The sequence below is a fragment of the Barbatula barbatula genome, assembly GCF_947034865.1.
Source record: "Barbatula barbatula genome assembly, chromosome: 24".
In the NCBI taxonomy this organism is placed as follows: Eukaryota; Metazoa; Chordata; class Actinopteri; order Cypriniformes; family Nemacheilidae; genus Barbatula; species Barbatula barbatula.
Window position 1 is genome coordinate 19,563,937 of NC_136787.1, and position 27,825 is coordinate 19,591,761.

At 42.9% G+C, this 27,825-nt stretch overlaps 4 protein-coding genes across 7 annotated transcripts in view; all 4 read left to right on the forward strand.

Moving 5' to 3' along the window:
- The window catches only part of vaspa (vasodilator stimulated phosphoprotein a), a gene marked incomplete at its 5' end in the record, with an annotated part of 4,373 nt that extends 241 nt beyond the window's left edge, over positions 1-4,132 (forward strand). Inside the window, 12 exons of the mRNA XM_079448320.1 lie at positions 4-14; positions 461-641; positions 936-999; positions 1,074-1,353; positions 1,434-1,582; positions 2,253-2,301; positions 2,381-2,408; positions 2,508-2,559; positions 2,637-2,705; positions 3,006-3,078; positions 3,170-3,227; positions 3,305-4,132. Coding sequence (XP_079304446.1) covers positions 4-14; positions 461-641; positions 936-999; positions 1,074-1,353; positions 1,434-1,582; positions 2,253-2,301; positions 2,381-2,408; positions 2,508-2,559; positions 2,637-2,705; positions 3,006-3,078; positions 3,170-3,227; positions 3,305-3,342 — 1,052 coding nt within the window. The 3' untranslated portion in view covers positions 3,343-4,132. The remainder of the gene's footprint in view (positions 1-3; positions 15-460; positions 642-935; positions 1,000-1,073; positions 1,354-1,433; positions 1,583-2,252; positions 2,302-2,380; positions 2,409-2,507; positions 2,560-2,636; positions 2,706-3,005; positions 3,079-3,169; positions 3,228-3,304) is intronic.
- On the forward strand, positions 3,916-9,372 carry akt2l (v-akt murine thymoma viral oncogene homolog 2, like). Of its 4 annotated transcripts, none has more exons than XM_079448241.1 (14): positions 3,916-4,533; positions 5,440-5,537; positions 5,608-5,736; positions 5,811-5,922; positions 6,006-6,156; positions 6,232-6,363; positions 6,444-6,509; positions 6,580-6,648; positions 6,732-6,854; positions 6,950-7,078; positions 7,186-7,400; positions 7,478-7,565; positions 7,638-7,740; positions 7,826-9,372. In XM_079448241.1, exons 2-14 carry the CDS (start codon positions 5,492-5,494, stop codon positions 7,903-7,905), a joined length of 1,443 nt encoding a protein of 480 aa, XP_079304367.1. In that variant the 5' UTR covers positions 3,916-4,533; positions 5,440-5,491; the 3' UTR covers positions 7,906-9,372. The 4 variants fall into 4 exon arrangements, with proteins under 4 accessions (XP_079304367.1, XP_079304368.1, XP_079304369.1 ...); XM_079448242.1 differs by having other exon boundaries at positions 4,013-4,268; positions 7,826-8,526; XM_079448243.1 differs by having other exon boundaries at positions 4,158-4,360; positions 7,826-8,285.
- Positions 9,373-10,028: 656 nt separating this feature from the next.
- LOC306889359 (NHL repeat-containing protein 3-like) lies at positions 10,029-14,069 on the forward strand. Its single transcript, XM_079448191.1, has 7 exons — positions 10,029-10,379; positions 10,893-11,045; positions 11,123-11,273; positions 11,346-11,546; positions 11,619-11,710; positions 11,895-12,007; positions 12,582-14,069. The coding sequence occupies exons 1-7, from the start codon at positions 10,290-10,292 to the stop codon at positions 12,820-12,822; spliced, it is 1,041 nt and encodes a 346-aa protein (XP_079304317.1). The 5' UTR covers positions 10,029-10,289; the 3' UTR covers positions 12,823-14,069.
- Positions 14,070-14,128: 59 nt separating this feature from the next.
- emsy (EMSY transcriptional repressor, BRCA2 interacting) lies at positions 14,129-24,455 on the forward strand. Its single transcript, XM_079448192.1, has 20 exons — positions 14,129-14,398; positions 17,574-17,673; positions 17,753-17,858; positions 17,945-18,044; positions 18,127-18,201; positions 18,287-18,462; positions 18,543-18,683; positions 18,814-19,073; positions 19,180-19,408; positions 19,487-19,693; positions 19,785-19,934; positions 20,012-20,185; positions 20,265-20,401; positions 20,493-20,669; positions 20,770-20,956; positions 22,112-22,276; positions 22,364-22,513; positions 22,585-22,727; positions 22,810-23,571; positions 23,678-24,455. Exons 3-20 carry the CDS (start codon positions 17,756-17,758, stop codon positions 23,873-23,875), a joined length of 3,534 nt encoding a protein of 1,177 aa, XP_079304318.1. The 5' UTR covers positions 14,129-14,398; positions 17,574-17,673; positions 17,753-17,755; the 3' UTR covers positions 23,876-24,455.
- The last annotated feature ends 3,370 nt before the right edge of the window (positions 24,456-27,825 follow it).

Consider the following 27,825-nt stretch of genomic DNA (forward strand, 5'->3'; position numbering starts at 1 on the left):
AAGCTGACCAACAGGTACCACATCACCAAATTAACAAACATGACCTCTTTACCCATCATCACCTGCATGTGGTCTTGGTTTGTATATATTAGTGGGGACCTAAACCTGAATACACACCAGCTCATGGGGACTCGTGTCACTGTAGGGACCAGAATTCACGGGCACAAAAGCTTATAAATTGAACAGAACAATCATTTTGGGTCAAGGGATCTCTCTAACTTCCTGTAACCATCTGATGCTCAATACAACACACTCATTGGCTGCTGGTCGATTGAGTGAATGTATGCATGTAATGCATGTTAGTTCTAGAGATAATGTGCTCATAAATGTTTGGGACTGACGCACTATATATGACATTTACATTTAGTAGACGCTTTTAACCAATGCGACTTACAAAGAGTTCAGGGAGCAATATCATTGAATAGAACATATGATGTATGAAAACTTTGTCTTGTTTCAGGTTGTCATTAATTGTCAGTTAGTGAGAGGAATAAAGTACAATCAGGCGACAGCTACGTTTCATCAGTGGCGAGACGCGCGGCAGGTGTGGGGTCTGAACTTTGGCAGTAAAGAGGAAGCGTCGCAGTTTGCTGCTGCGATGATGCATGTGCTAGACATGTTGAGCGGTCAGACGGATGCAGGTCTGATCTTCTCATCTCCTCTATATGTCTGTCATTTTGTTTTGTCGTTGTGTTTATTTTAACTGTTCAAAACAAAAGTCCTATTTTAATGTTATTACATATTTTGTGTTTGACTGTTTTGAGATCTTATCTCTTGGGGTTTTAGCCTATTTCCTGTTTTGGACAATTACACTCTTTGATTTTCCAGTGATAGACCTATTCAGTTTATTTAAATACATAGTTTTTTTAAAGCAGCAGTCATAATTGTTGGTTAAGTGTTGAGTTGATGTGTATGTGTGTGTGTGTGTACAGCAGGTGTGTGTCCTCCTCGACCTCCACCCGACGGCCCGAGCACAGAGGAGCTAGAACACAAGCGGAGGTACAAACTTCATCATGCACACACACGCAGATCACATCTGAATTCAGACAAATCACACCCGTCTCCCTCTTCAGACAGGAGCAGCAGGAGAGAGAGAGACAGGCACCCGCACCCCCAGCCCCACCCCCGGCTCCTGCTCCCGCCAGTGCGCCACCTCCACCCGGACCTCCACCTGCTCCAGGACCCCCACCTCCTCCACCACCACCGCCACCACCTCCTTCAGAAGGAGGACCACCCGCTCCCCCGCCACCTCCCTCTGCAGGAGGAGGTGGTGGAGGTGACGGAGGAGGAGGAGGAGGTGACGGAGGTCTGGCTGCTGCGCTCGCCGGAGCTAAACTACGTAAAGTTGCTAAGGTCAGTTAGACGGAGTTACTGTTGTAATCACAGAAGTGGTCGAACTGTTGATTAATCTGTCACGTGTTCTGTATGTGCAGGATGAGAGCGGAGGACCACCTGCTCCTGCACCGAGTGGAGGAGGTGGTGGAGGTGGTGGAGGTGGTGGTGGTGGAGGTGGTGGTGGAGGAGGAGGTGGAGGAGGTGGTGGAGGACTGATGGGAGAAATGAGTGCTATTCTTGCTCGACGGTCAGTTTCAAACATAATGTATAAAATGTTTGTTTAGAACTTCAAAGTTGATGTAAAGAAGTAATGAATAATCCACAGCTAGCCGTGTGTAAACGGGTTTTAATACACGACGTGGAGGTCGAGAAACGCCCAACACAAAGCATTCAAATCCTTTAACGCTCGGCAAGCTGTGGATTATCCCGCTTACACCATAATCATTTGCCAAGTTAAAGCTGTTATTGATGTTTACAGTGTCATTTTAGATCAGACAGGTGAAAATTTGAGTTATTTTGTCAGGTTATTTCAAATGTAATCAAACTGACTGGATCTACCCATTCTGTAAAGGGTTTTAATGCACACCTTACAGCCAATCAGAATCCAGTATTCAAACAGACTGTGATATAACAAATCTTATATCCTATCATATTATTATATCAATAATATCATGGATTTGATAGATGTTCTAGTAAAAAGCACTACAAGCACTGCGCATTTTGGAGGTGCTCATGACGCTGCTTTCAATTCAGTCATGTGATTTACAGTAAATTCTGGATCACACACACAGTTTGATTTTATTTTGAATAAATGATAGACTACAGCAAAATTATTACTCATTTAACTATTAGAATAACAGAAGATGTGAGATTATATGTGTGCTTCTTACATGATCAACATCATCTCTCTGTTACAGAAAAAAAATTTCCGACGTTCCAGCGGTGAAAAAAGAAGAGTCGACGAATGTAAATCCGTTTGTGTTTTTAATAAACGCTGTATGTGAAAGGGCTGTGTGTTAAAGTGAATTCTGTTTTATGTTCTCAGGGGGATTCAACTGATCCCAGACCTGCAGGTGAGAGCGCTCACAAAATCATCACACACACATCCTGTTTACTCTCAACACCACACTTTAATGAACAACGTCATGACATCCTTCATACTTCTCATTCAGATAAAGCCGAAGCTGTAAAGAAACCTTGGGAGAAACCGTCTTCAGTATCACGGTAAGCACTGTGTTCACCTCCGTCTCCCTCTCTGAAACACAAAGATCTGTTTCTTAAAGATGGTGTTGTTCAAACAGTGTGAATTCAGCGTCGAAGATTCAAGACAAGAGTCCAGTATCTCCTGCCACTGCAGCACCGTTGAGCAGGTGCTCGTCTCTCTTTACTCTTTAGGCTTTCCTGTAGCTCAGTTGTAACAGCATTGTGTTAACAACTCAAGGTTGTGTGTTGGATCCCAGGGGATTGCAGACACCAATGTAAAAATGTATAGGATAATGCAATGCAAGTCGCTTTGGATAAAAGCATCTGCCAAATGCATAAATGCATAAGTTTAAATGTGCTCTCTCTTTACTCACTCTACTGTATTGTGTACTTTGGCCTGCAGTCGTTGGGCTGTGTTAAGGTTTTTATCTGCTTGTTTCTCACACATTTCTTTTGTGTTTCTCCAGGATGAGGCCAGGCAGCGGTGCCTGTGATTCTGCTGGATTTAAAGATTCTTCAGACATGGAGAAATTCAAACAGGTGTCTCACAGTGCATTATGGGAGAAATGTGTCTTTCTAAATAATGCTGATTGATTTTAGATGAAATGAAAACGTGTTTGTTTGATAACAGGAGATCCTGGAAGAGATTCGTAAAGAGATGCAGAAAGCAAAGGAAGAGATCATTGGAGGTGAGTTTCTCAGGTAAAGTGAAGTTTCTGCTCTGCTGTCACGACGGGCGCTGATGATGTTGTGTTTCCATTCACAGCGCTGCTGGAGGAACTGCAGAAGAGCAGTGTTGTGTAGATGTATGGAGGAAACCACAACAGTTTCATTTTTTATATCTCATCTCAGTCTCTCAGGAACATCTTCATCTTCACAGCTGCCCGTTTTAAACCTTTATTTCCTGCCGTCAGTGTTTGTTTATTAGCTGTTGTTTACTGATGTATGAGTGTGAATATGAATTCCCGTAGCGTTGAATGTTTTAATCATCTCAGCACATGTTGTCTCTGTTTACATGCAACTCTGTTGTTTACCAGAAAAATGTGAGAGTTTATATAATGATGATACGGTATTTATCATCTTTTATTTCAGTTGAATGATGTTTAGATTCATTTCTGAAGTGTCAGATGATATGAAGTGTGTATTGTTGTGTTTACACTGATCTCAGGCTATTGCAGTGTGTTTTATTCTCTTTCAGTGAAGAATATAATGTCACTAACTAACAAACAATTGAGTGCCATGGTATTTTTATGTTCTGTTGACATCATGTGAATATCCTGATACACGCTAGCCGTTCAGTACAGTGGTATTGACAGACAGAATGTATTCTGTTTAAATAAGTGCAAATAAACAAGTTCTGTGAGTGAAGGCTGATCTGAGACCAGCGCTTCCGCTGTCATTGAACGCTGCGGCGCCGCCATATTGGACCCGCTGTTTTATCAGGATATGAAGCACGATAAAGTTCACATTTATCGATCGGATTAATGCTTGACGGTTGTAGTGACGGCGTGTTTGTACTCCACGTAAATCTAAACGTTGTTGTGCTTTGTAACCACAAAAACCGCAGCTCCCCTGTTCACTTGTCTGTGTTTATAAGACAGCCCTGCCCGGATCAATATGGCGAACGCTTTGACGTATCGCGGCGACGGCAACCTCAGCAGTGACGTAACCGCGCAGTGGAGGCGACGCGACGCGTGCAGCTGCTGAACTCTGAACACGAGTGTGTGAAAGTGTGTTGAATTATCACTCGATCAACATCAAAACACGATAAATGAGGCGAACAGCGCGTGCACGTGTGAATATATATCTGTACACACGAAGAGTTAAGTGTGTGTGCTGAAGAAGTGCTCAGCGCGGATAGTTTGGATAAATTAACAGGTTTATTATCACTCTGCGTAAACACTGTGGCGATATTTGACGTGTTATTCGGCGAGTAACGATGTTTAAAGTCAGTTTTGTTACTCGAGCTCAAAGTTCATGCTGTAGTTTGTTCAGGTAAGTTAGCTTAGCTTCATGTAACGGCTCTACTGAACAACTGCTTTACTTTCACACGAATAACCTTCTGTTGTTTGTGTCATACAAGCGGTTTAAAGTGACATTAATGTTGTCATGCATGAAGTTTAGAAACATACAAGCATGATGTGTGTGTGTGTCAGTCTGAACAAGATGACGTTACTTGTGCTGTCACGATTATGTCATTTGGCTGACGATTAATTGTCTATGAAATTATTGCGATTACGGCAATTACTTGATTGTTTAAAGACTTTGGCAATTAGAGATTCATTACAATTAACTTCGTGAATGAATCAAATATAGATGCATTGGCTTAACTACTAACTATATACTAACTATTCCCTATAGAGTGACCTTAACCGAAAGAAACTGAGATGTGAGGATGATGTCATCTTGCTGTGTAGATGCAGAAAATCTGAGATCACTTTAATAAAACTCATAAACACAAAAAGTACAAATCTGATACTCAAATGATGAAGAAAGTTCAGATCAGAGGCGATGGATGTTAATTCTGCAGATCAACCTTGTTTTCTAAGGATTTACAATCATTGCGGTTATCTGAAATAATTGCATTTATATCCTAAAATGTTCGATGAGGCGATTATTTAATAGATCTTAGATTTTACTGTCTCGTATATGACTGTACTGTGTGGTGAGGCTCAAGGTCTGCTGCGATATGTTATGGTTTGGTTGATATTTATTTGCTTACATGTCAAACATAGATCAGTTTAATATAAACTACTATAAAACACAGATCTACATGGCAGATTCTTGATTTACACACGCGAATTCATTAAAAACAGATGGATTCTAAAACTTCAAGTCTCGTCGACTTCAAAAGTAAAATTTTGTGTTTATTTGAAGGCCTTGTTTTTTCGTGTTTTAAAGAAGTTGTTAAAGGGACGTGTCTGTCAGTCATCCGGTCTAGCCCCGCCCCATCATGACCGAGGTCACTGTGGTAAAGGAAGGTTGGCTTCATAAACGAGGTATGAGACGTATCCGCAGCACACGCTCTTACCGCTGTGCCTGTTGTCATTGATGTTTTGTTGTTGACAGGTGAGTATATAAAGACCTGGAGACCACGATATTTCATCCTGAAGAGTGATGGATCCTTCATCGGCTACAAGGACAAGCCAGAGTTAACTGATCAGAGTTCAGCTCCGCTCAATAACTTCTCTGTGGCGGGTTAGTCTTGTGTGTGTATGTTCAGTGATTCCATTATCACTCACGATGTAATAAATGTGATCGGGGCTTTCCAGAGTGTCAGCTGATGAAGACTGAGCGACCGCGACCCAACACCTTCATGATCCGCTGTCTGCAGTGGACCACCGTCATCGAGCGAACCTTCCACGTGGAGAGCAGCGAGGAGAGGTGAATGCTCGCTTGCTGCACGTTTCACAGGGTCACAGTAGTAGATCGTTCTCATTATTTGTTTCCTCTGGTTCATTATGAAGGGAGGAGTGGATGTCTGCCATTCAGGCAGTGGCCAATGGGGTGCAAGCGCAGGAAGCAGAAGAGCCAATGGAGATCAAGTTTGGTTCCCCCAGCGACAGCAGCGGTCTGGAGGACATGGAGGTGTTTCTGTCCAAGTCTCGCTCCCGAGTGGTCAGTGTCACTGAAGCTTCACTCAGCATCATCTGTCTGTCATGATGATGATGATGGTTTGTGTTTATTTTGCAGACGATGAGTGCCTTTGATTATTTGAAGCTGCTGGGTAAAGGCACGTTTGGGAAGGTGATTCTGGTGAGGGAGAAGGCCTCTGGCATGTACTACGCCATGAAGATCCTGCGCAAGGAGGTGATCATCGCCAAGGTGAGGAACTCATGGCAAACTCATCCATGGCTGTAACGTGTCATTAACACGATGGGTTTAACGTGCATGCGTGTGTTCAGGACGAGGTCGCACACACAGTCACAGAGAGTCGAGTGCTGCAAAACACCAGACATCCCTTCCTGACGGTCAGTGTGTGTGTGTCCGTGTGCGTTCCCGTGTGTGTGGCAGTGTAGTGATTTGTGTTGTGTATTGCAGACGTTGAAGTACGCATTTCAGACAAATGACCGCTTGTGTTTCGTGATGGAATATGCCAACGGTGGAGAGGTATGTGCTTCTTTCATCCACCGCTCCACTCGTGCCCTCGCTCATCTCTGCCTTCTGTCATGAGCTCTCTCTCTCACCCACAGCTCTTCTTCCATCTGTCCCGTGAGCGTGTGTTCTCTGAAGACAGAGCTCGCTTCTACAGCGCTGAGATCGTCTCAGCTCTGGAGTATCTCCACTCACAGAACGTCGTCTACAGAGACCTGAAGGTCCCACACATTCTTCATGAATGAAAGAGAGCGTTCACGTCGTTAATTTCTGCTTTATGAACTGATGGTTTTTGTTTGTATTTATCACGCTGTAGCTGGAGAACCTCATGCTGGATAATGACGGACACATTAAAATCACAGACTTTGGTCTCTGTAAGGAGGGAATAACAGATGAGGCCACCATGAGGACATTCTGTGGAACTCCAGAGTATCTCGCACCAGAGGTCCAATCGCATGCACCCACCTGAAGAGAAAGAGCCAGCCAATCAGAGCAAACGATACACCTGACTGTCTGTTTTGTAGCTGTGATGTCGTTTGTGTGTGTCCACAGGTTCTGGAGGACAATGATTACGGTCGAGCCGTGGACTGGTGGGGTTTGGGGGTGGTGATGTACGAGATGATGTGCGGACGGCTGCCCTTCTATAATCAGGATCACGAGCGGCTCTTTGAGCTCATTGTGATGGAGGAGATCCGTTTCCCCAGAAACCTCACACCCGAGGCCAAAGCCCTGCTCACGGGTCTGCTGAGGAAAGACCCCAAACAGAGGTGAAGCCCCCTCCACATCATTTCGTCACACAGCAGGGAGGAGATGACATGATTAATGTGCTTTTGATTGGCTCCAGGCTGGGGGGCGGTCCAGACGATGCTAAAGATGTCATGTCACACAAGTTCTTCTCCTGTATAAACTGGCAGGACGTGCTGCAGAAGAAGGTGAAGGTGACACGCGAGCGCTGAGTTTATGTTGATTTTCTGACACCTGACGTCTCTTTTTTTTTTCTGCAGTTGGTTCCTCCCTTTAAACCGCAGGTGACGTCAGAAACAGACACTCGCTACTTTGATGACGAGTTCACTGCTCAAACCATCACCGTTACGCCTCCGGACAAGCGTAAGTCACGTGTACTGAACTTTATGAACTCCACAGTTGAGAAGAAGCGTTCGTTGACTCATCTGACCTCTGATCGTTGTTCTAGTGAACTGTCAGGACGTGGAAGCCGCTGGCCAGTGTGCACACTTTCCTCAGTTCTCCTATTCAGCCAGCATACGAGAGTGACACATGCTTTAATCCGCTTTCACACTGACAGAACATCATCTCAGAAGTACAGACTCTCAAACCAGCTGCAGAAAGACCGACGGCCATTACAGAATCATTACAACTCTAAAGGTTCTTCTGTGAAAGAATTTCTGAAGTCACATCACAACACGGTTGAATGTCATTTAGACTTGATCTTACATGTGGATTGTATGTTATGATCTGTAAGTGATTTTAAAGCAATTATACACGTGTGAGCACAAGTTGAACTGCGCATCGAAACTCACCAGGTTACACAAAACAACACTATGGTTCATCAAAGATTAAAGACTTTTCAGCCTGCAGTGATTTTCTGTCCTCTCAATATTTATATCTTCATTCATCATCTGATGGAGTAATTCCCTCTGCAAATGCTTTCGCGACAAATAGAATTACTATAGTTTGACTTTAGATTTATTCATATTCTAAATGAAATTTCATTAGCTAAATTAGCTTTTATTTTTAGATCTGTAGGTCACTAGTTAAAGTTAATTAATTTGGGTATATACTTGTCATTTTATTATTCATTGGTACATTTTTGTATGTTGTCATATGAGATCAATTATTTTTTATTCTAGTTTTTGTTATCATAATTGTAGTGCTTTAAACTTTTTTTTAGGCAACATTTTAATCTTTCCAATTATTTTTAGGTCAATATTTGATTTGATTTCAATAAACAGGAACATTTTCAAAGTTTAAATTTTAGTAAACTAAAATAACCTTGGTGACAACAACTAATACACGATTTGCTTTGTTGGGGAATTGTTTTCAGAATCACTTCAGTCAGTCGTGTCCCAGTTTTTACTGCTACATTATGTCTGTTATAATGAAAGCACCAACATCAATTTATTTTCAAGACAACTTAAAAACCCGCAATATTTTCTCATTAAACCAAAATATCATTTCATCAATCTCATCTACATTTAGTAAGAGCTAGAAATATGATCAACGTGTTTTGATAGAAAATAATTCATTTATATGAGAGATTATGAGATATATTGTTTGTTTGAGAGAACTCATGGACGTTATGTCATGGACGAAACATTAAACACATAATCTGCATTATACATGTTTTAAGGGGGCACAGTGTGCACAACACACAGACACGTGTCCTGTACGTCCTAATACATACATTTAAAGCAATATTATAGAGAAAAACTATTAAGCGTACTCAAAACATTGCGAGAAACACGATCTGATTGATACAGGAATCTTCTTCCCAGTAAAAAACAATGTACATTTTAAAGGTAAATCTATCAGTCATTTTGAGAACAAAAATATTGTATAAAATATTGTGCTATAGTAGTAATAGAGTCATTGTTTGCATGAATATAGAGCATGTGACTTCCATAACCTTTTATCTTTTACTAATAGTAAATGTTTTCTTGTACAGCTGCTTTGTATCAATGAAAATTGTAAAAAGCGCTCTATAAATAAAGCTGACATGACAAAATTAAAAGAAAACAAAAATGAAGCAAAGTGGTTACCCTTTGTTAAACTGCCTTAAGTACAGATTTATTATCCATTACAAAATTTCTTGCATTATGATTATGAAAATATATAATGCAATAATATAATAATTGCATATATTTCTTAACATATGAAAAATATCAGTTCTTAATGTATTATTTTATATATTGCATATATGATCTTAACTTATATACCACTCTATGTATTTCCAAATCTATATTAATATATTATTGATGGTAATGATATCCAGTTCTCGTTTGGTCACGGGGTCTAAATGAAAGTGGGTGACAAATGCTTTGACTAAAGTCGTCATGACATCATTAGACTGAGCGCAGATGCTGATGACATCATTAGACTGAGCGCAGATACTGATGACATCATTAGACTGAGCGCAGATACTGATGACATCATTAGCCAGCCAGCGCTGTTGCTTCTGATAAATGTTAAGCTCCTGTACGTGATCAAAACGGAGGACAAGGGTGCAGCTCATAACTGATACAGATTCTTCCTATAGAATCGTGCAACTGATCAATATATGCTTAGATCTTCATTTGGAGGATGCAAACAAATTGGGGACACGTGTCCGGGAGTAACGTCACTGCCCTGCTGTCAGTGAGCGCCAATCAGGCAGGTTTATTTATCACGTGATGAATACAGGAAGCGTCATGGACGAAGCAGTAAACACATCATCTGTATAATACTTACATATATAAGAGAAGACGCGTTAAAAAATAACGTTAAATTCAACGTTCAAATGACATCGAACGTAAATCTTTTATCAACGGGAGTTACGTCACTGCCCTGCTGTCAGTGAGCACCAATCCGGCAGGTGTATTTATCACGTGATGACTACAGGAAGCGTATCGCTTTCGCCGTGTTGATTATTATACATTTCTATGAGAAAACAACATTATTGCTGTTTGATTGCTGTCGCCATGGCGATTATCATCTTTATACTGTTCGTGTGTGGATCCATCAGCTCTCACGTGAGTTCATCCTGAATATATTTCTGAAAGCGAGTCAATAAAATTTAAAGCGTCAATAAAATACCACGGTTTTGCGGTGTTGCATTGTTGCTGTTATAACACTAAAATGTGTTATTTCCAAATATCTGCGCACAAAAAAACATTTTCAATTGGACACAATACATTTCATTTTGAACCAACATATAGAACATGTGTGTTAGGTAAAAATAAAGCCTTCACATTTTTTATTCTTTCAAAACTATTATTTTTGTCATACATAAACATCAAACATTGAATTATTAATTTTTCTGTAGACACAGCTCATACCTTAGAAACGTTTTAGTGGTTCTGTAACCTTAAGCTTGAAGCCGTATTCAGTGCAGTGTGATGCTGTCAGACAGTAATAACACAGAAGTCGATGCATTATGGTGTTTATCTGGTAAGAATACTGAGGTGTTTGTCTTCACGTGTCGCTGTATTATGAGTGGCTCAGATGTTTATCCTCATGAAGTTTGCTGTTTTGTTGTGATTCAGACGAGCACTGCAGCAGCCACAACACACTTCAAAGTTTCTGGGAAAACTTTATATAAACTGGACATCACGTGGCCCAAACAGCCAGAGGTTTTCACCGGTCAGGTGTTTGGAGTGGCTGTCAATCCTCTTGCAGGCTTGGTTTATGTTGCACAGGTGAGCGAACCGTTCGTCCTCTTTCCACGATCATTCACTCTGCTCTGGTTTCTGATATTCATGTTTGATTCGTGCAGAGAGGAGAGAATGTCCCGAAAGTGTTAGTGTTCAGCACGGATGGAGACTTCATACAAGCGTGGAACACCAGCAACCTGGAAATGCCTCATGGGATTTTTCTGACAAACGCTTCAACTGAGCCATCGGTGTGGATCACTGATGTCGGGACGGGTTGGTGTGATCTTTCCTCTTTTTGATTTAGACGTGTACCTGATGCGCTGAACTCTCTGCTCGTGCTCTCAGGGCCGTACGGACACACGGTGAAGCAGTATTCCCCATCAGGGAAGCTGCTTCAGGTACTGGGATCTCCTGGGAAAGCAGGATCTTCTCTCAGTCCCATCCAGTTTGACCAGCCGGCTGAGATATTCGTCCACAGTTCTGGAGAAATGTACATAGTGGACGGAGACGGCGGGCTAAACAACCGTCTGATGAAACTCTCTAAAGGTGCGGGTCTGATGTCATGCTCTCTGTAGGTTGGGATGTTGATTGATGCACTGAATCCGACGTGTTGATCAGATCTGCAGGTGCTGTGGATGCACGGTGAGAGAGGACAGGGACTCGCTCAGTTCTACATCCCTCATAGTGTGGCTGTGGACACCTGTCAGCGGGTTCGTCTCATATATTCTATTCTACAGTCATCATCAAACATTCAAGAGATTTAGTCTGTATGTATGTTCAAATCCTGCTCTCACTGTCAGTGATGTCAAAGAAAAACTCTTCGTCTTTATGAACTTTTATCAAAATGTAATGACTTGTTTACTATAAAGTGACAAAGCGGGTCTTGTTGTTCAGGTTTGGGTTGCAGACAGAGGTAATAAACGCATTCAGGTGTTTAATTCAGTGACGGGTGACTGGCTCGGCTCGTGGGGAAGCTGTTTTAAAGAAGACGCACCCTACTCTGTCAGGTAAGATGAGTCTGTTGACATCAGAATAATATTAATATCATCAAAGCATCACTGGAAGCTTCTCTGCTGGGAGAACAACAACACCGTGGTTAAGAGTTCAAGTCTCAGAGGTCACAAATTAAAAATCTGCACGTCTAGTTGAGATGCAGTACTGTGATAATACAGCGCACAGTTTTATTTGACTCATCAAATAAATGATAGACGAATAAATGCTTAAGGAGCTGGGCAATTCAAATGTTATGGACGTGGCATAAAAATGCTCAAAGATATATACATTTATATATACATATATACATGTATATTTACTACATTTCATTACTCTGTACTTGTATATGTGTTTATTTTTGACTAAACCCTTGTTGATTCTCTCTAAACAAAAAAAAAATTTAAACCGCCCACCAAACGTCAGCAGTCATCTGCCAATGTCCCAACAACACTGGAACAACCTCACAGAAACCAGGCGAACTTTACACAAGCAATAAATCATTTTGCAGACTTTATTCAGGGATCCATAGCTGTTGTATATTTTTCTGCCGTCTCTGTTTTACATGCATGTGTTTCTATGACCCTGTAGACTCACACCAGACCAGAAGTATCTAGTGGTGACCCAGTTAAACATAAATCAGATCACACTGCTGGAGGCTCCACCCGTTGGAATAATTGGTCAGTGTCGGGTGATCAGCACCATACAGCTGGCAGACGATGTCAAACCTCATCTGGTCGATCTGGATCAGAGCACCGGAGATCTTTACGTGGCAGAAATTGGAGCCAGTCAGGCCCAAAAGTTTATTCCTTTGAACACTGGGGGTCTTTAAATATCTTATGAAAAATGTATTTCACTCATTATTTGAAGAGCTCAGTAAGAAAACGTTTAAGCTCTTTGTAATGAGCTAAAATGAATAGTTCAGATGAGAATAATGAGAGTTCATGTCTGAGGTTTTATTTGAAATCAGAAGAATATGTTTACATAAGATGTATATTTCTCGGGGGCTTGTGCGCCTGTTAACTTTTGTTATGTAAAGTGTGACAGACCCATTTACTCCAAATGTTTACAATTAACATGATTATATGACAAGCAGTGTTGGGTAAGTTACTCTGAAAAAGTCATTAGTTTCTAGTTACTAATGACATATTCAATAGTGTCATTAGATTACTGTACAAATGACTCTCTCCAAAAAGTATTTCATTACTTATTACTAATGACTTTCTATATCCTACATCAACCTTGATTACATTTACATTTAGGCATTTGGCAGACGCTTTTATCCAAAGCGACTTGCATTGCATTATCCTATACATTTTACATAGGTGTCTGCAATCCCCTGAGATCCAACACACAACCTTGCGTTGTTAACACAATGCTGTTACAACTGAGCTACAGGAAAGCTTGATTAATGAAGTGATTCAAGGGTCGACATGAAACAGCTCTTTTAATTCATTAAAATAAATCATATTAAACTGCATACAGTATTCGTATCAGCTGACCAAAGTGTTACAAAGATACATTAAAGCATATGTTTTAAAGTTAGACTCCTAATTGTGAAGTCATGTCCACACAGTATTTAGCCCAATTACATCACAATTAACTAATTAAATTACATAAAAATAAGAGTAATCCCTTTCTTTACTTTTTAGGATTAAAGTCATTTCATTACAGTAACTAATTACTTAGTAACTCGTAACACCCTTCACTGATGACAAGTATCTTTTTTCCCTTGTGATTCTTAAAGATGTCTTCCTCTGAAGAGCAGGGTTCATTTTGATCATCGTGGGTGCCATTCAGTTGTTTGATTTTATTATGACTTTTTAACTTTTATTTACTATTGTGCTTCTGTTTGAATGTATTCACAACCGGACATGTGGATCTCTGGTGGTGATGGTTTATGGTAAGGTTAGTTTTGAGTTTTATCAGCTGGCGAGACAGTGATGTCATGTTTTATTACTGTTATTTCTTTATTACAATGATAAGTTATGTGAATTGTGGAATGATTTGTGTTTGTAGAGTTTGGGATGAAAGAGTCTGAAAAATGAATAAATGTCATTTTCAATGAATTAAACTTCCACAATGTTTCTTTAATTCTGTGAAATTCTAACAAAAGAATCGAGTGTTGAACGCGCATCTCTCTCCTCAATGACGACTCGCGTCTCTGGTGTGCTGCCCGTTAAAGTGCCTGAGCTGCGTGGAACTCGTTTATGAAATGTTGAGCATGTGTAGTATTTACAGTAGAATTGTTTAAGACTGCTTTATAAACAGAGACCGTGGTCGTTTCTTTGTTTTGGCTGTATTCTGTATATATTTGTCCGGCGTATCCACGGACAGCTGTGAGCTCGGCTCGAGTGTTTTGTTGTGGAATAAACATGGCGGATCTGACGGACTGTGCAGAAATGAAGGTAAGTGAGATTGAATCCCACAGATGTGAACTCAAATGACACATGAACGATTTTAAATATGTTCAGACAGATATGATTGATCACACCGCCTCAGATTGTTTTACTGCTGTGTTTAAATCAGTGCTGTGTCAAACACTACACATGCTACAGGCTAATGCTAACAGATCACGGACGTGAAGAAAACATTATTTAAACATCTCCATTATTATTAAAAAACCTTTATGCTTTGACAAACATCCGTGTTTCGTCTGTATTGTTGCGTTGGCGGTTTATATTTATGTCAATCTGTATGTGCGTCATTAAAACTGACGTGACGCGTTTATCAAGGTTTTTGCATCATGATGTAGGATTGGATTTATCATTTGTTTATCGATGCGGTTGATGACAAACACTGACCCGATATCATGATGTCATCTTGGGCCCGTTTAAGTGAAAACTCTGAGTATATTAACCCTGAAATGAGGAAAAATCTGTGTTGTCCGTTTTAGAATGTGAGGTTTGTCAAACCAGAGAAAGCGGGACAACTCAAGCCTGTTTCTAATAGAGAGGTCACTTATACTCCGAGTCAGTAACCGTAGTAACTTACTCTGTGAACCTCACCTGGGGCCTCTGTACCATGAAGCTGGTTTAGGTGGCTAGCCAGCTATGTTTCAGTTTAGTTTGTGCCAACCCTGGGTTTTAGGTACCATGAGAGTAGCTCGGCTTTATTCGGTGTTCGTCGCCATGGTATCTTACGATGCACGGCTAACCTGCTCCGGGGCAGATTATGGTCTGGATTCAAGATCTCAGACTGAAGTTTGACCAATCAGCTGTGAGCAAAGAAACATATAGATGACGTAACTGACTCACAGTTCGTGTTAGAATGTCTAGTTATTTTTTATACTGTTTAATAAAATAAAAATATATATTACAAATATAAAATCAAATATTGTTTACTATAAAGGTAAAATCAGATTTTACAGATTTGCTGGCTTTCCCTTACACTCACATGAAATTTAATTTACTTACTTATATTCCACTTTTATTGTATCACATGTATTTGCATTTGCAGTTTTTACATTCTTGTCTGTGGTGCAGAACATCTAGAGACACTTTCAGTTTCACTGTATTAGGACATTTTTCTTTGTCCTGAACCGTAGTTTTTATTAAGGCTTCAATGAAATGACTGACCCTGGTTAATGGCGCAAAGACTATTAAAGGTAGAGGCTTATGCATTCTGTTGTTTTATTAAGTGTAATTCTTATATTTTCTTCCGCTTCTCTGTGTTGCAGAACACACCGCTATTGTATAATTCTGAGCAAAAAAATAAACTAGTTTTTATCATATCAGACTAAAAGGAGACCAACATGCAACCAGTCCGCGTTATATTTTGGGCAACTTGTTTGACATGAACCATCAGTACACGATGCATTTAATGATTTTAAACACGTAAGATGTCAGAGTTTACAATGCAGAAGCGGTGTGGTGTCATTTGCCTGTGAAATTAGCCGTTTGCAGCTTTAACAAATTTGTACAGAAGTTCAGAAATATATGAGAATGAACTTTATTTGCACGCGACTCCTCTCATGTGTACTCTGAAGGGAAATGATGAAGCAGATGTAAGGTTCACTGCTTCTGCTGCCTGAATGGATGTTTTTTGTCCGCGCGCAGGTTAAAATTGCAATATGCGGGAGCTTCAATGAACATTTGTTGTAATATTTCTGTACGCATGCCTTACATAAAAAAGTTTCCCGCAAGGACACGGACCCCTTGTAGTTCCACCGAGGACCCCGCGGATCCTGTTTGCCCTACAGCACTACAGTAAATATGTGTACTATATAGTCTTTTAACTTGCGCATTAACGCAATCAGCAGTGTTTCTGAAACACTTCTCTCTTGAGTAGACAGCAGAAACATATCAGTCCATCGCTGAAATTCATGTTTGTGTTCATATTGTGGAAATCACTTTATCCATTTGTAATGTGATTGGTTTAGCCATGCTGACGTCACTCGTTCATGTGTACGCGCGCGCAAACTAATCTTAGCTTCAGGATCAAAGCTTGAGTTGACAAAGAAACTCCATGAGCTGCTTCATGGTACCAACAAAGCTTGATCACGTTGGTTTGGTTTTGTCAACCCAAAACTAATCCAACTACCCTGAGTTTGTTCAGCTACATTCATGGTACAGGCCCCAGGTCAGGAGCAGCCCAGAGTTTATTTCCATTCATTCATAGAATCATTGATGACACATGTTGATCACACAGAGACCATCTCACTGACTAATGTGTCATGTAGAGGATTCAGTACATGAAGAGGCGTCATTCATTCATAGAGATGTACTTTGATTTCAGGAGAGCAGTTTAAGATCCGAGTGGAATTTTGTCCTTTCCCTGTGCATTTTTATTAAAACTGTTCAAATTTTCTTTATCAAAATACATCTTTTCCATCATTACATCAATAACATCAGCTATTGTATTTGTATTCAATCAGAGCATAATTTTCTATGGACGATGAGAAATGACTTAATAAAGTGTGTGAATAAAAAAAAATACAGACATTATGACGTGCACTCATGTCAACTCAAAGTTGCTCAGAGCTCAAACCGGCGATGAGTAAACCTATGAGCGAGAGACTGACGCCCTACAGGTGTCCTATACTACATAACTACAGCACTCATGGCGACGGAGAACATGCGATTCTTTTATATTGTTGTCTTCTTTCGGTTGTTTCATTCATTTAATGATTTTTTTGGTACATTTATCTATTTATTCATTTAAACTCAAGTCATTTTCAGCACATTAGTAAATCCACTGTATGCAGCGCAGAAAGTGTGTCTCGCTCTCAAGCGTTTTCTGCCGCAATGTTGCCATTTTTGGTGCCGTTGCCATTGTGAATCGACTTATCAGAGCTCCATTGATGGAGGCTTGTCGTAGTTGTGGTGCACCTGCTTAACTCAAGGTAAACTAACTGACTCAAATCAGCTGTTCTGAAACCCAAAACTAAAAGTTTCACATCTCTGTGTAAATCTACTCAGAGTTCGTATTTTAACTCTGACCCGAGATCAGATGACAAAAAACACTCCGATACGCACAGACTGATCTCAGATCAGAGGGTATTGAACACACTGATTTACTATGATGAAAGTTGTCAGGGCAAGAATCTTCAAACTTGACCTTGGTGATGTGTTTTCTTTGCAGGATATCTGGAAGATCATTGGCTCTTAGAGCGAGAGAGAGAACGAAATAGAGAGAGAGAGAGAGAGAGAGAGTTTCCAGCATCAGTGTTGCTCTGTCAGAGGTGAGTGTGCTGTATGATTGTATTCTGTAAGGATTATGACTTGGTAGTGTCACGGAATGATGTGTTTGTTGTTGTGAAGTTGATGATTCAGCAGGAAAAGCCGCTGGCGGGCAGCATGCCGGTGGTGTGGCCTGCACTGCTCGACCTCAGCAGAGATGAATGCAAGAGAATCCTGCGCAAACTGGGTGAGACTAAACCCCTTGAACCCTTCACATGACACCTCTTAACATGTTGTGTTTGAATCTGTTCATCCGTGTGGCTGTGTGTGCAGAGCTGGAGGCATACGCTGGTGTGATCAGCGCTCTGAGGGCTCAGGGAGATCTCACTAAAGACAAGAAGGAGCTGCTCGGAGAACTCACCAGAGTCCTCAGGTATCTGCCACTGAACATTCTCGGGACTCTTGTGTGCTGTTTGAGTGAGGGCTGACTTCTGAACTGTTGTTTGCTGTGTCAGTATCTCAACAGAACGCCATCGAGCTGAGGTCCGCAGAGCCGTGAATGATGAGCGTTTGACCACCATCGCCTATCAGTGAGTCTCACACGTATGAACACGTTCAGTCTGTCGTGTGGCTGATCTGTTTCGTGTTATTTCCATGTGTTTTGTGTTCCCACAGCATGTCCGGGCCTAACAGCTCATCCGAATGGTCTATCGAGGGACGCCGGCTGGTTCCTCTGATGCCCAGACTGGTTCCTCAGACGGCCTTCACTGTAACGGCCAACGCCGTCGCCAGCGCCACCGCGCATCAGAACTCTTCACTGCTCCCGCCAGCTGAAACCGGCAACAAAGAAGGTAGAGAATGGAGTGAGAAATTCTTCAGCGCAGTATGAGACACAATGAGCAAATGTTTGTGTTTTATTTGTGTCCTGCAGTGGTGGTGTGTTATTCCTACACCAGTACGACATCCACACCCAGCAGCACCAGCGTGCCAGCAGTCGTGAAATCCCCCCGACCCGCCAGCCCCGCCTCCAATGTGGTGGTGCTGCCCAGCGGAAGTACCGTCTACGTGAAGAGTATGTCACAGTCACACACGTCTCATTGTGATTTTTGAATGATGCATTCTGGGATTTCCTTTTCTGGACATGGAAAATATATTTCTGCCACAGACAGAGCGGCTCTGTCCTCACTGCTTTTATTTCTAAGGTGTGAGCTGCTCTGATGAGGATGAGAAACCTCGTAAGAGGCGGAGAACCAACTCGTCCAGTTCCTCCCCTGTTCTGTTGAAGGAGGTGCCTAAAGTGACCGCACCCATTTCTAAAACCATCACGGTTCCTGTGAGCGGCAGCCCGAAGATGAGCAGCCTGATGCAGAGCATCGCCAACTCACTCCCGCCTCACATGTCACCGGTGAAGATCACCTTCACCAAACCTTCCACCCAGACCACTAACACCACCACACAGAAGGTCAGAGTCAATGTCTCGGTTCTTTCTCATACACACAATTATCTGTTTGTCAGTCCGAACACACACACACATCTCAGAATACTACAGTTAATCTTCTTTTCTTCAGGTCATCATAGTGACGACGTCTCCGAGCTCCAACTTCGTGCCAAACATTCTGTCAAAGTCACACAACTATGCAGCCATGTCAAAGCTGGTGTCCAGCGGCGCGTTCACAGCGGCCAATCAGAAACAGACCATGGTGATTTCAGCCAGCGCAGCCCCGGCACCCAGTCCTGTCGCCGTGACGACAGTGGTTTCCTCCACCCCTTCAGTGGTGATGTCCACGATCGCGCAGGGTGAGCGTATGTTTGAGGTGTATGTTCTGACGTTAGAGTGTGTCAGTGCTCTGTTATGACGTGTGTTTGTTTGTTCAGGTGGGTCGTCGACCGGAGTGAAAGTGTCCTCCACACGTCTGCCGTCTCCCAAAGCTTTGGTCGGTCCTACGTCTCAGATTCTTCAGATCACCAAACAACAGCAGACATCAGCTCAGTGTATGTCTCCTAAAGGCCTGCAGGGGTCCCCACAGAGCAGCGCCACACCCCCCGGAGCCAAACCCACCATACAGATCAAACAGGAGTCAGGTCAGAAGTCATCATCTGATGTTTGGATGGTTTGAGCGACAGGATCTTCTGAGAGGAATGTTAACGGCAGGTGTGTTTCGTGTGTGTGCAGGTGTGAAGATCATCACCCAGCAGATGCAGCCCAGTAAGATCTTACCCAAACCCTCCAGTTCAGTGCTGCCCAGCAGTAGCTCCGCCCCCATCATGGTCGTCAGCAGCAACGGAGCCATAATGACCACCAAAGCGCTTTCCAATCCCACTGGTACCACATCAACCTTACTCATGAACGTCTTTGCCTCATGTGTGTTTGCATTTTTAAATATGTTTCCTTTTTTACAGGGAGTCCGGCGGTGTACACGCGACCGTCTGTCAATCCTGCGGTCGCCGCCCGTGTGGCCACGTCACCCGCGGGAGCCACTTACGTCAAGACCACCAGTGGCAGCATCATAACTGTCGTGCCCAAATCTCTCGCCACACTGGGCGGCAAAATCATCACCACCAACATGATGACAGGTGAGCGAGTGCAGAGGGGACGACTTCAGGCCGTTAAACTGAAGAGCTTGAGACTTATCCGTGTCGTTCTATGTCACAGGAACCACAACAAAGATCACCACCATCCCCATGACCTCCAAACCAAACGTGATCGTGGTGCAGAAGACCACTGGAAAAGGAACCACCCTACAGGGACTTCCCGGAAAAAACGTGGTTACCACGCTGTTAAACGCAGGGGTAAGATCACATGATGTACTGATGTGCTGCAGTTTAACCACAGTGACTGTATGTCTCATCTGACACATGTGTGTGTGTGTGTCTGTTTCAGGGAGAGAAAGGCCTGCAGGCGGTACCCGGGGCCAAGCCGGCCATCATTACCGCTTCTCGACCCATCACTAAAATGATTGTGACGCAGCCCAAGAGCCTCAGCGCTGGCGTTCAGCCCTCCACCACCACCAAAATCATCCCCACCAAGATTGTGTACGGACAGCAAGGGAAAACACAGGTCAGAGGTCACATTCTCACCGCTTATCCCACGACGGTAACGCTTCACTGAGGTAACGTTTACACATCATGTGAGCATTTGACGGGTTTTGTGTCATCAGGTTCTGATCAAGCCGAAGCCAATGGCCTTTCAAGCGGCCCTGGTGAGCGAACAGACCCGACAGCTGGTAAGCGAGACGCTTCAGCAGGTCTCACGCTGTACAGAACCCAGTGCCGTCGCAGGTCCCAGCCACGAGGGGGCGATGAAGGACGATTCAGAGGGCAGTGCAGCGCCTGACATCACTCACGGTCAGAACATTATGATCACAAGACTCCAATGAAAATGTGAAACATCTTTCTCTCAGTAAAACTTGAGAAGTATCTTGAGTGTGATCCTTTACATCTCTGAATTAAAAACATTCCCTCAACATCATCTCTCATATCGACTGTAGTCATGGACAGAGGTTCAGTGTCTATGATTGAATAACATCTGCGTGTTCCCTCTTCAGTGAGCTCTTAAAGGGCCATTCACATTATACCGATAACTGTAACTATAACTATATTTGCTTCCACACCAGCGGACGATATGAAAAACGTTCTGTTTATTAAATGTATATGACCTGCTGCTGATGCTTTCATTTTTATTCCCGATAGTCTTTTCACCAAAATATGACAGCGAAGGCTGGATGCTCTCTCTGTAGGGTGAAGGTTCGCTCGTGTCCGGGATGTAAAGCATATAGTTTGTCAACTTTCTTAGACTCAGAAGCGCAACATGCAGTATATAATCTCCCGCTGTAAACACACCGCTTTCACCACTACACTCTTTAATTCAGACATATAAACACGCATTGCGATCACCAATAGTCAAACATTATCTGGCAGAAACTGTCTGACATTATAATTTATCGTTCATCAGCTGAATAAATCAGTGATCCCAACCATATCGTTCTGTGTATCTTTATCATTATAGCTACGGTGGGAACCCCGCTCTTAAAAGAAGTTCTAGACTTCTCTATTCTATCTCTAATGTTCTCTGTATGCTTGCTCGTGTTAGGAATAAAATCCTTTAACGCTCGGCTAGCTGTGGATTATTCCGCTTATACCGCAGTCATTTGCCAAGTTAAAGCTGTTATTGATGTTTACAGTGTCATTTTTGATCAGACAGGTGGAATGAGGGTTATTTTCCTCAGTAAATTTCAATCGTTGATCAATCTGACGGGATCTACCCGTGCATTAACGGTTTTACTGCACACCTTCCAGCCTATCAGAATCCAGTATTCAAACAGACTGTGGCTTACACCATCTTAACATTGTATCTGAAATGTTGTATTACTGGCACGTCTCGTGAATATTGCTTTACTCCTCAATTGTAAGTCGCTTTGGATAAAATCGTCCTAATGAATAAATGTAAATGATTGAATGAACAGAAAACAACAACCAGTTCTCTCTCTGTGTTTCTGACAGACTCTCAGCATGTGCTTCACTTCATCACCTCCAGAGGTCAGGATTGGACAGAACAGGAGGTTTCAGTGGAGGCCAGTCCCGCCATCATTTATCAGGACATGACGGGAGAGTCTCAGTCAGCTACATCCACCATCAAAGCCCTTCTGGAGCTACAGCAGACCAGCGGTGTGTGTGTTACCCATCAGCCCCCACATCAGTCCTGTTGTCCTCCTGCTCTGTTAATGTGTGTGTGTGTGTGTGTGTGTGTTACAGTAAAGGAGAAAGGTGATGCCAAACCGCGCCAGCACACCATTGATCTGAGTCAGATGGCAGTGCCCATCCCTGTGCCCCCCGACAAGAGGCCGTCCCCCGAACCGTCCACTCAGAGCGCAGCAGAGTCTGACACCCTCACTGAATACATGGGTACTGTATTTACATCATCACACATTCACATTTACTGTTCATACTGACATCATTGTGTGTGTGTGTTTCAGGTAAAGTGAGCAAAGCTCTGATTGGTGGAGAGGTTTCTGGATCCAGCGGTCAGACTCAGACGGTCTCCTGCTCTCCATCAACAGCGCCGTCCACTGCCAAGAGCACCAACCCACCGCCCACATCTGCTCTTGTCTCGCAGCAGGTCAGAGGTCACTGAGAGGCGTCTGATGTGAGTTTAGACATTTAAAGGAACTCAACACTGATGGTGTTTCTTCCTCTTTCAGGTGGAGGTGTCTGAGAGTCGACACTCAGAGGAGCAGATCGTGGTTGAGGAGGGGCAGTTAGAGGGCGACACTTTAGATCCTCAGACGGGTTTGTTTTACCGCTCCGCTCAACCCGTCAGTCAGCACCACACGGCACCGCCCACCCTCAGCAAACCTGCTGCTGACACCCCCACTTCATCCAAGAGGGCGGAGCCCGTCACGGGCAGACCGTCTGTGCCGCGTGAGAGGCCCACCCCCTCTTCCACTCTAACGCCATGTGCTGGCTCTCAGCCGACCGTGTCCTCAAACCCTCCTCAAACTCCACAGCTGCCCAGACTCCAACAGGCACCCACCTCACACAACCGACCCAACACACACACACAGCTGTCACAACCTCCGCCCCTGCAGGCGCATCACCCTGTGTCTAAGACCCCCATCAGCGCTCAGGTGCCCATCATAACGCAGGGCGCCACCCTCACTAAGATCACGTTTGGGGGTCATCAGTGTCCGCCTGTGTCCAGCAGCGCCGAGGCGTCTGTGAAACTCCAGCCGGAGTCCATGACCGGTGCGGTAGCATCAGAGAAACCCTCCGTGTCTGACATCCTGAAGATCTCCATGATGAAAGCCGAGATCGACCCGAGCGCTGAGCCCATGGTGGTGGACTCGTCCAGTGACTGCGGCCCGCTGACCAAAGCCCCGCCCACATCATCACTCATCAGCAGTTCCAAACCCACACACGGACCGTTCAGCCACATCAAGAGTAAAGACGTGGACATCATACAGGTGCGTCACACACACACACACACACACTGATGATCAACATCGTTTGCTGTTCTTTTGAGCCGTTCCTCAGAACTGTGTGTTTGTGTGTGTGTGTGTGCGTGTGCAGGTCATCCCTCAGTTCTCCATCATGCCAGACTCCAGTCAGTCTAATGTGGTTGTGGAGCCCAGTGGTTTTCTGGAGATCACCGATTACACCAGCCAGCGTCTGGACGAGGAGTCGGTCATGGAACAAGAAGTGGACAGCAGCAACGACGAGGGAGCGGTGTCCAGTCCGGTGGAGGCGTGCACTGACCAATCACAGTGAAGCATTCAGAAAACTGATGACATGACATTTGAGGTGTGCTCTTGTGCACGTGAGGAGTTTAAGAGATGACATTGACACCTCCAGGAGGTTTATAGGTGTCGGTAGCGTTCAGATGTGTTGGAGAATCACTGAGCGGTTCATGAGCGTCTGTCTGCAGTGGTTATCGAACGTTTGTGTTTAACGCTCTCCTGATCGCTTTTCATTCAATATCAACTTGACTTTATAGTTCAGCGAGTGAGACTGAGGATCAGATTCTTTCTGTTGGTTGTCTATGTAAATAACCTGCTCGCGCTCTTCTCTCTAAAACTCTCCTCCGTCTCATTTGTGGCTCTTGATGTAGCGTTTAACATTTTAACTGTATAAACTTTACTACACAACAATGTTTTGCTGATTCTTTGTGTTTGAGTGTTTGCGCGTTTGCGCAGGTGACTTCTCTCCCATTACAAACGGTTTAACAGGGAGTGCCAGCAGGTGCATTTGTGTGCAGTGATTGGCTCGTCTGTTCTCACTTCGGCTCTTTGAGAGACTCGATACGCTTTTACTGGAAAGTACCAGCGTCATTAAATCCATTGATGAAGTGACTCTCTCTCATTGTGATGGAAATAAACAGTGAGCGGGCGGGTGGGTGTGTATCTGGTGTTTGGGTAAATGAGGTGCTTCTGGGTGGATTCCAGCGTCTGTATAGTGGGCGGGGCATTGAGAGGGTCATTGTAGTAACACACACTACCTGCCTTTAAAAAAATCCAGCTGGGACTTTCCTACATCCACCTGCTGGTGTCCGTATGGAACACAAGTGTATTCCGATGGGAATCATCAGCGCCTTTCGTTTCATTTTACAGTTCAAACGCAGACTTTCACTTTTATTTCTCTCTCTCTCTGCGCATGTGTGCGTCTGCAGCGCACTTAAACAACATCCAAATAAGATCATCTGTAGCTGTTTGCATCTTATGTTTGTTTGTGAGACATTTGGAGAATTGCACTCTTTATCAACAGCTCCACAGATCAGTGGGGTTTCAGTAACGCTTGATTTCATCTTTCAAGAATTGGAACAAGATCATACTGGATGAACTCAACTTCCAGCTCTCGGTGGATCAGACTTCATTAGTTCTTTGAGAATTGCAGGTGAATTCAGAACGAGATGACATTTAGATTTAAAGATATGAAAAGATGAGGTGATGCAGTATGAGTGAGTTTATCAGGATGTCACGTGAGCTAACACACGTCTGAATATAGCACAGGTCACCCCTGCCGTCATCTGTGTGTGTTTTCAAATCTTTATTGGTGTTTAATGCAAACGATCTCTACAGACTCTCAACTTCCATTTTCGCATTGAGTGGAAAACCCCACAGATAATTGACAAGCTAAATATATCTGCTATCAGCTGGAGCTCTGAAGTCACTTTGAAGAAGTTGTAAAGGTGAAAATCTTCCACTGCAAAACGCCTTCCCAGGTCACATTGAGAGACGTGTGTGATGTATGACCGCATCACATGTGAACAAACAATAAACCTTAAACACTTACAATATTTTGAAAGCAGAAGGAAACAAGTTCATCTCTTTCACACACGCGCCTGTCACTCCTCTTCACAACACACACACATTTCAGAATGATTCTTGTAAGATTGCATCAAGAAATGACTTCATAATTTATTATAAATGTTTTTGTATTATCTTACCACTGTAGCTCAGTGGTAAGAGTGTGGTGCACAATGCCAAGGTCGTGGGTTGGATCTCAGGGGATTGCACATACAAATGTATAGGATAATGCAACGGAAGTCGATTTGGATAAAAGCATCTGCCAAATACGTAAATGTTATAAATGAAACATCACCAGTTCTTCGTTGAAACGGCAGGAAAATCACAGCTCTCAGTTATTCGTGATAGACATCAGTGAGATCAAATGAGCAAATGGAAACTCACGTGTGTTTCAGATATATCAGAACTCTCACATTCGAGTTTCAAACTGAGCTCCGGTTAATCAAAAGTCAGTTTTTTGTCTCCTTCATGAGCACTTTCAGGAGAAACATCTGATCTGATATCATGAGTCTTCTGAGCTGTGAAAGAGAAACCTGTGTGGTGTTGGAGAACTGAGTATCTGTAATGTTTTCTCTCAGATGTGTCAGTTTAAACAGCAGAAGTAAGGCCTGAACATCACGTCTGAGGGATCTTTCATGTGTTCAGCACACACACCACAGAGTTCTGTTCATGTTTGTCAAGTGTTTTGGGTGTCTCCCGTCTTCGTCATCGTCCCTTTCTGATCCTTTCACAGTATTTGACGTTTGCTCTCATTCTCTCTGTCCAGCTGGCGTCTCGTGTTAAGAAAACAGTCCGGAGCCTAGGAATTCCAGATTGATACCAGACGTGCAGTTTCAGAGTTCATACGCTTCAAGCTTTCTGTAGTTCTTGGCAAATATAGCAGATTCATGAGATTTATTTCTCTTCTCAAAGAATTTCTTCATGTATAGTGAGTAAATGGAGTTTGTGTTGTGAAAAGCAGATATTTGACCTTCAGCTGTCTGGATGAAATAAAGCAGATTTCGCTGTGAGTTCACTTCAATTTACAAGGCCTTTTAAAAAAGAACGTTTGTGAGGTATGAATACAGGATTCAAGACTTTATATTACTGGACAATCTGCATGACATATTTGTATTTTTGATATCACAGGCTCAAATGAAGCATAGAAGATGCTGAAAACTTCATAGACATGGTGAGCTGTTCACAGGCATGCACACTGACACGCACACCCACACAGCTTTCCTGTATCTCAGTAGTAAGAGCAGGCGTTAACAACACTAAGGTTGTGGGTTGGATCTCAGGGGATTGCACATAGTTAGAAACAAAATGTATAGGATAATGCAATGGAAGTCGCTTTGGATAAAAGCATCTGCCAAATGCATAAATGTATATACATATGTAAATGTACGCACTGACAAGCATTGCACACGCACCGTAACACAAGCAGACACGCTGAAACACACACACTGACACGCATGCACACTGAAACGCATAAAGACTGACACGCATACACACAATATACCGGTATTGAGGGACAGGCACTACAATGGTTTAGATCTTACTTGTCAGACAGACATCAGTTTGTCCATTTAAATGGGGAATCATCCAATCTAACGCAAGTAAATTATGCATTACCTCAGGGATCGGTTCTGGGACCCGTTCTGTTCTCCATATACATGCTTCCCCTCGGAAACATTATTAAAAGACATGGAATTAGCTTCCATTGCTATGCAGATGATACTCAGCTATATATCTCATCAAGACCAGATGATTCCTCCCAGCTATCCAAATTGGCAAAGTGCATTGAAGATATACAACATTGGATGACCTGTAATTTCCTTCTTTTAAATTCTAATAAAACAGAAATATTACTTATCGGACCAAAGACACGCAAACCAAATATTTCTGATTATAAACTGCAAGTTGAAGGATGTACTGTTACTCCAACAAATACAGTAAAAGATCTAGACGTTATATTAGACAGCAACCTGTCATTTCGAAATCACATCTCAAATGTCACAAAAACAGCCTTTTTCCACCTAAGAAATATTGCCAAGTTACGAAATATTCTGTGTGTTGCTGACGCGGCGGAGAAGCTTATTCATGCATTTATGACCGCAAGACTTGACTACTGTAATGCTCTACTTAGTGGTTGTCCTGCATCATCAATAAACAAACTACAGTTCAGAAAATACCATCACATAACCCCAATGTTATCAACCCTTCACTGGCTACACATTAAGTATCGTATTGACTTTAAAGTTCTTTTAATCACTTATAAAGCCTTAAAGGGTTTAGCCCCTACCTACCTAACAGAGCTTCTATCACACTACAACCCATCACGCTCTCTAAGATCTCAAAACTCGTTTGATAACACCTAGAATAACTAAATCCACCACAGGGGGTCGAGCTTTCTCATACGTAGCACCTAAACTC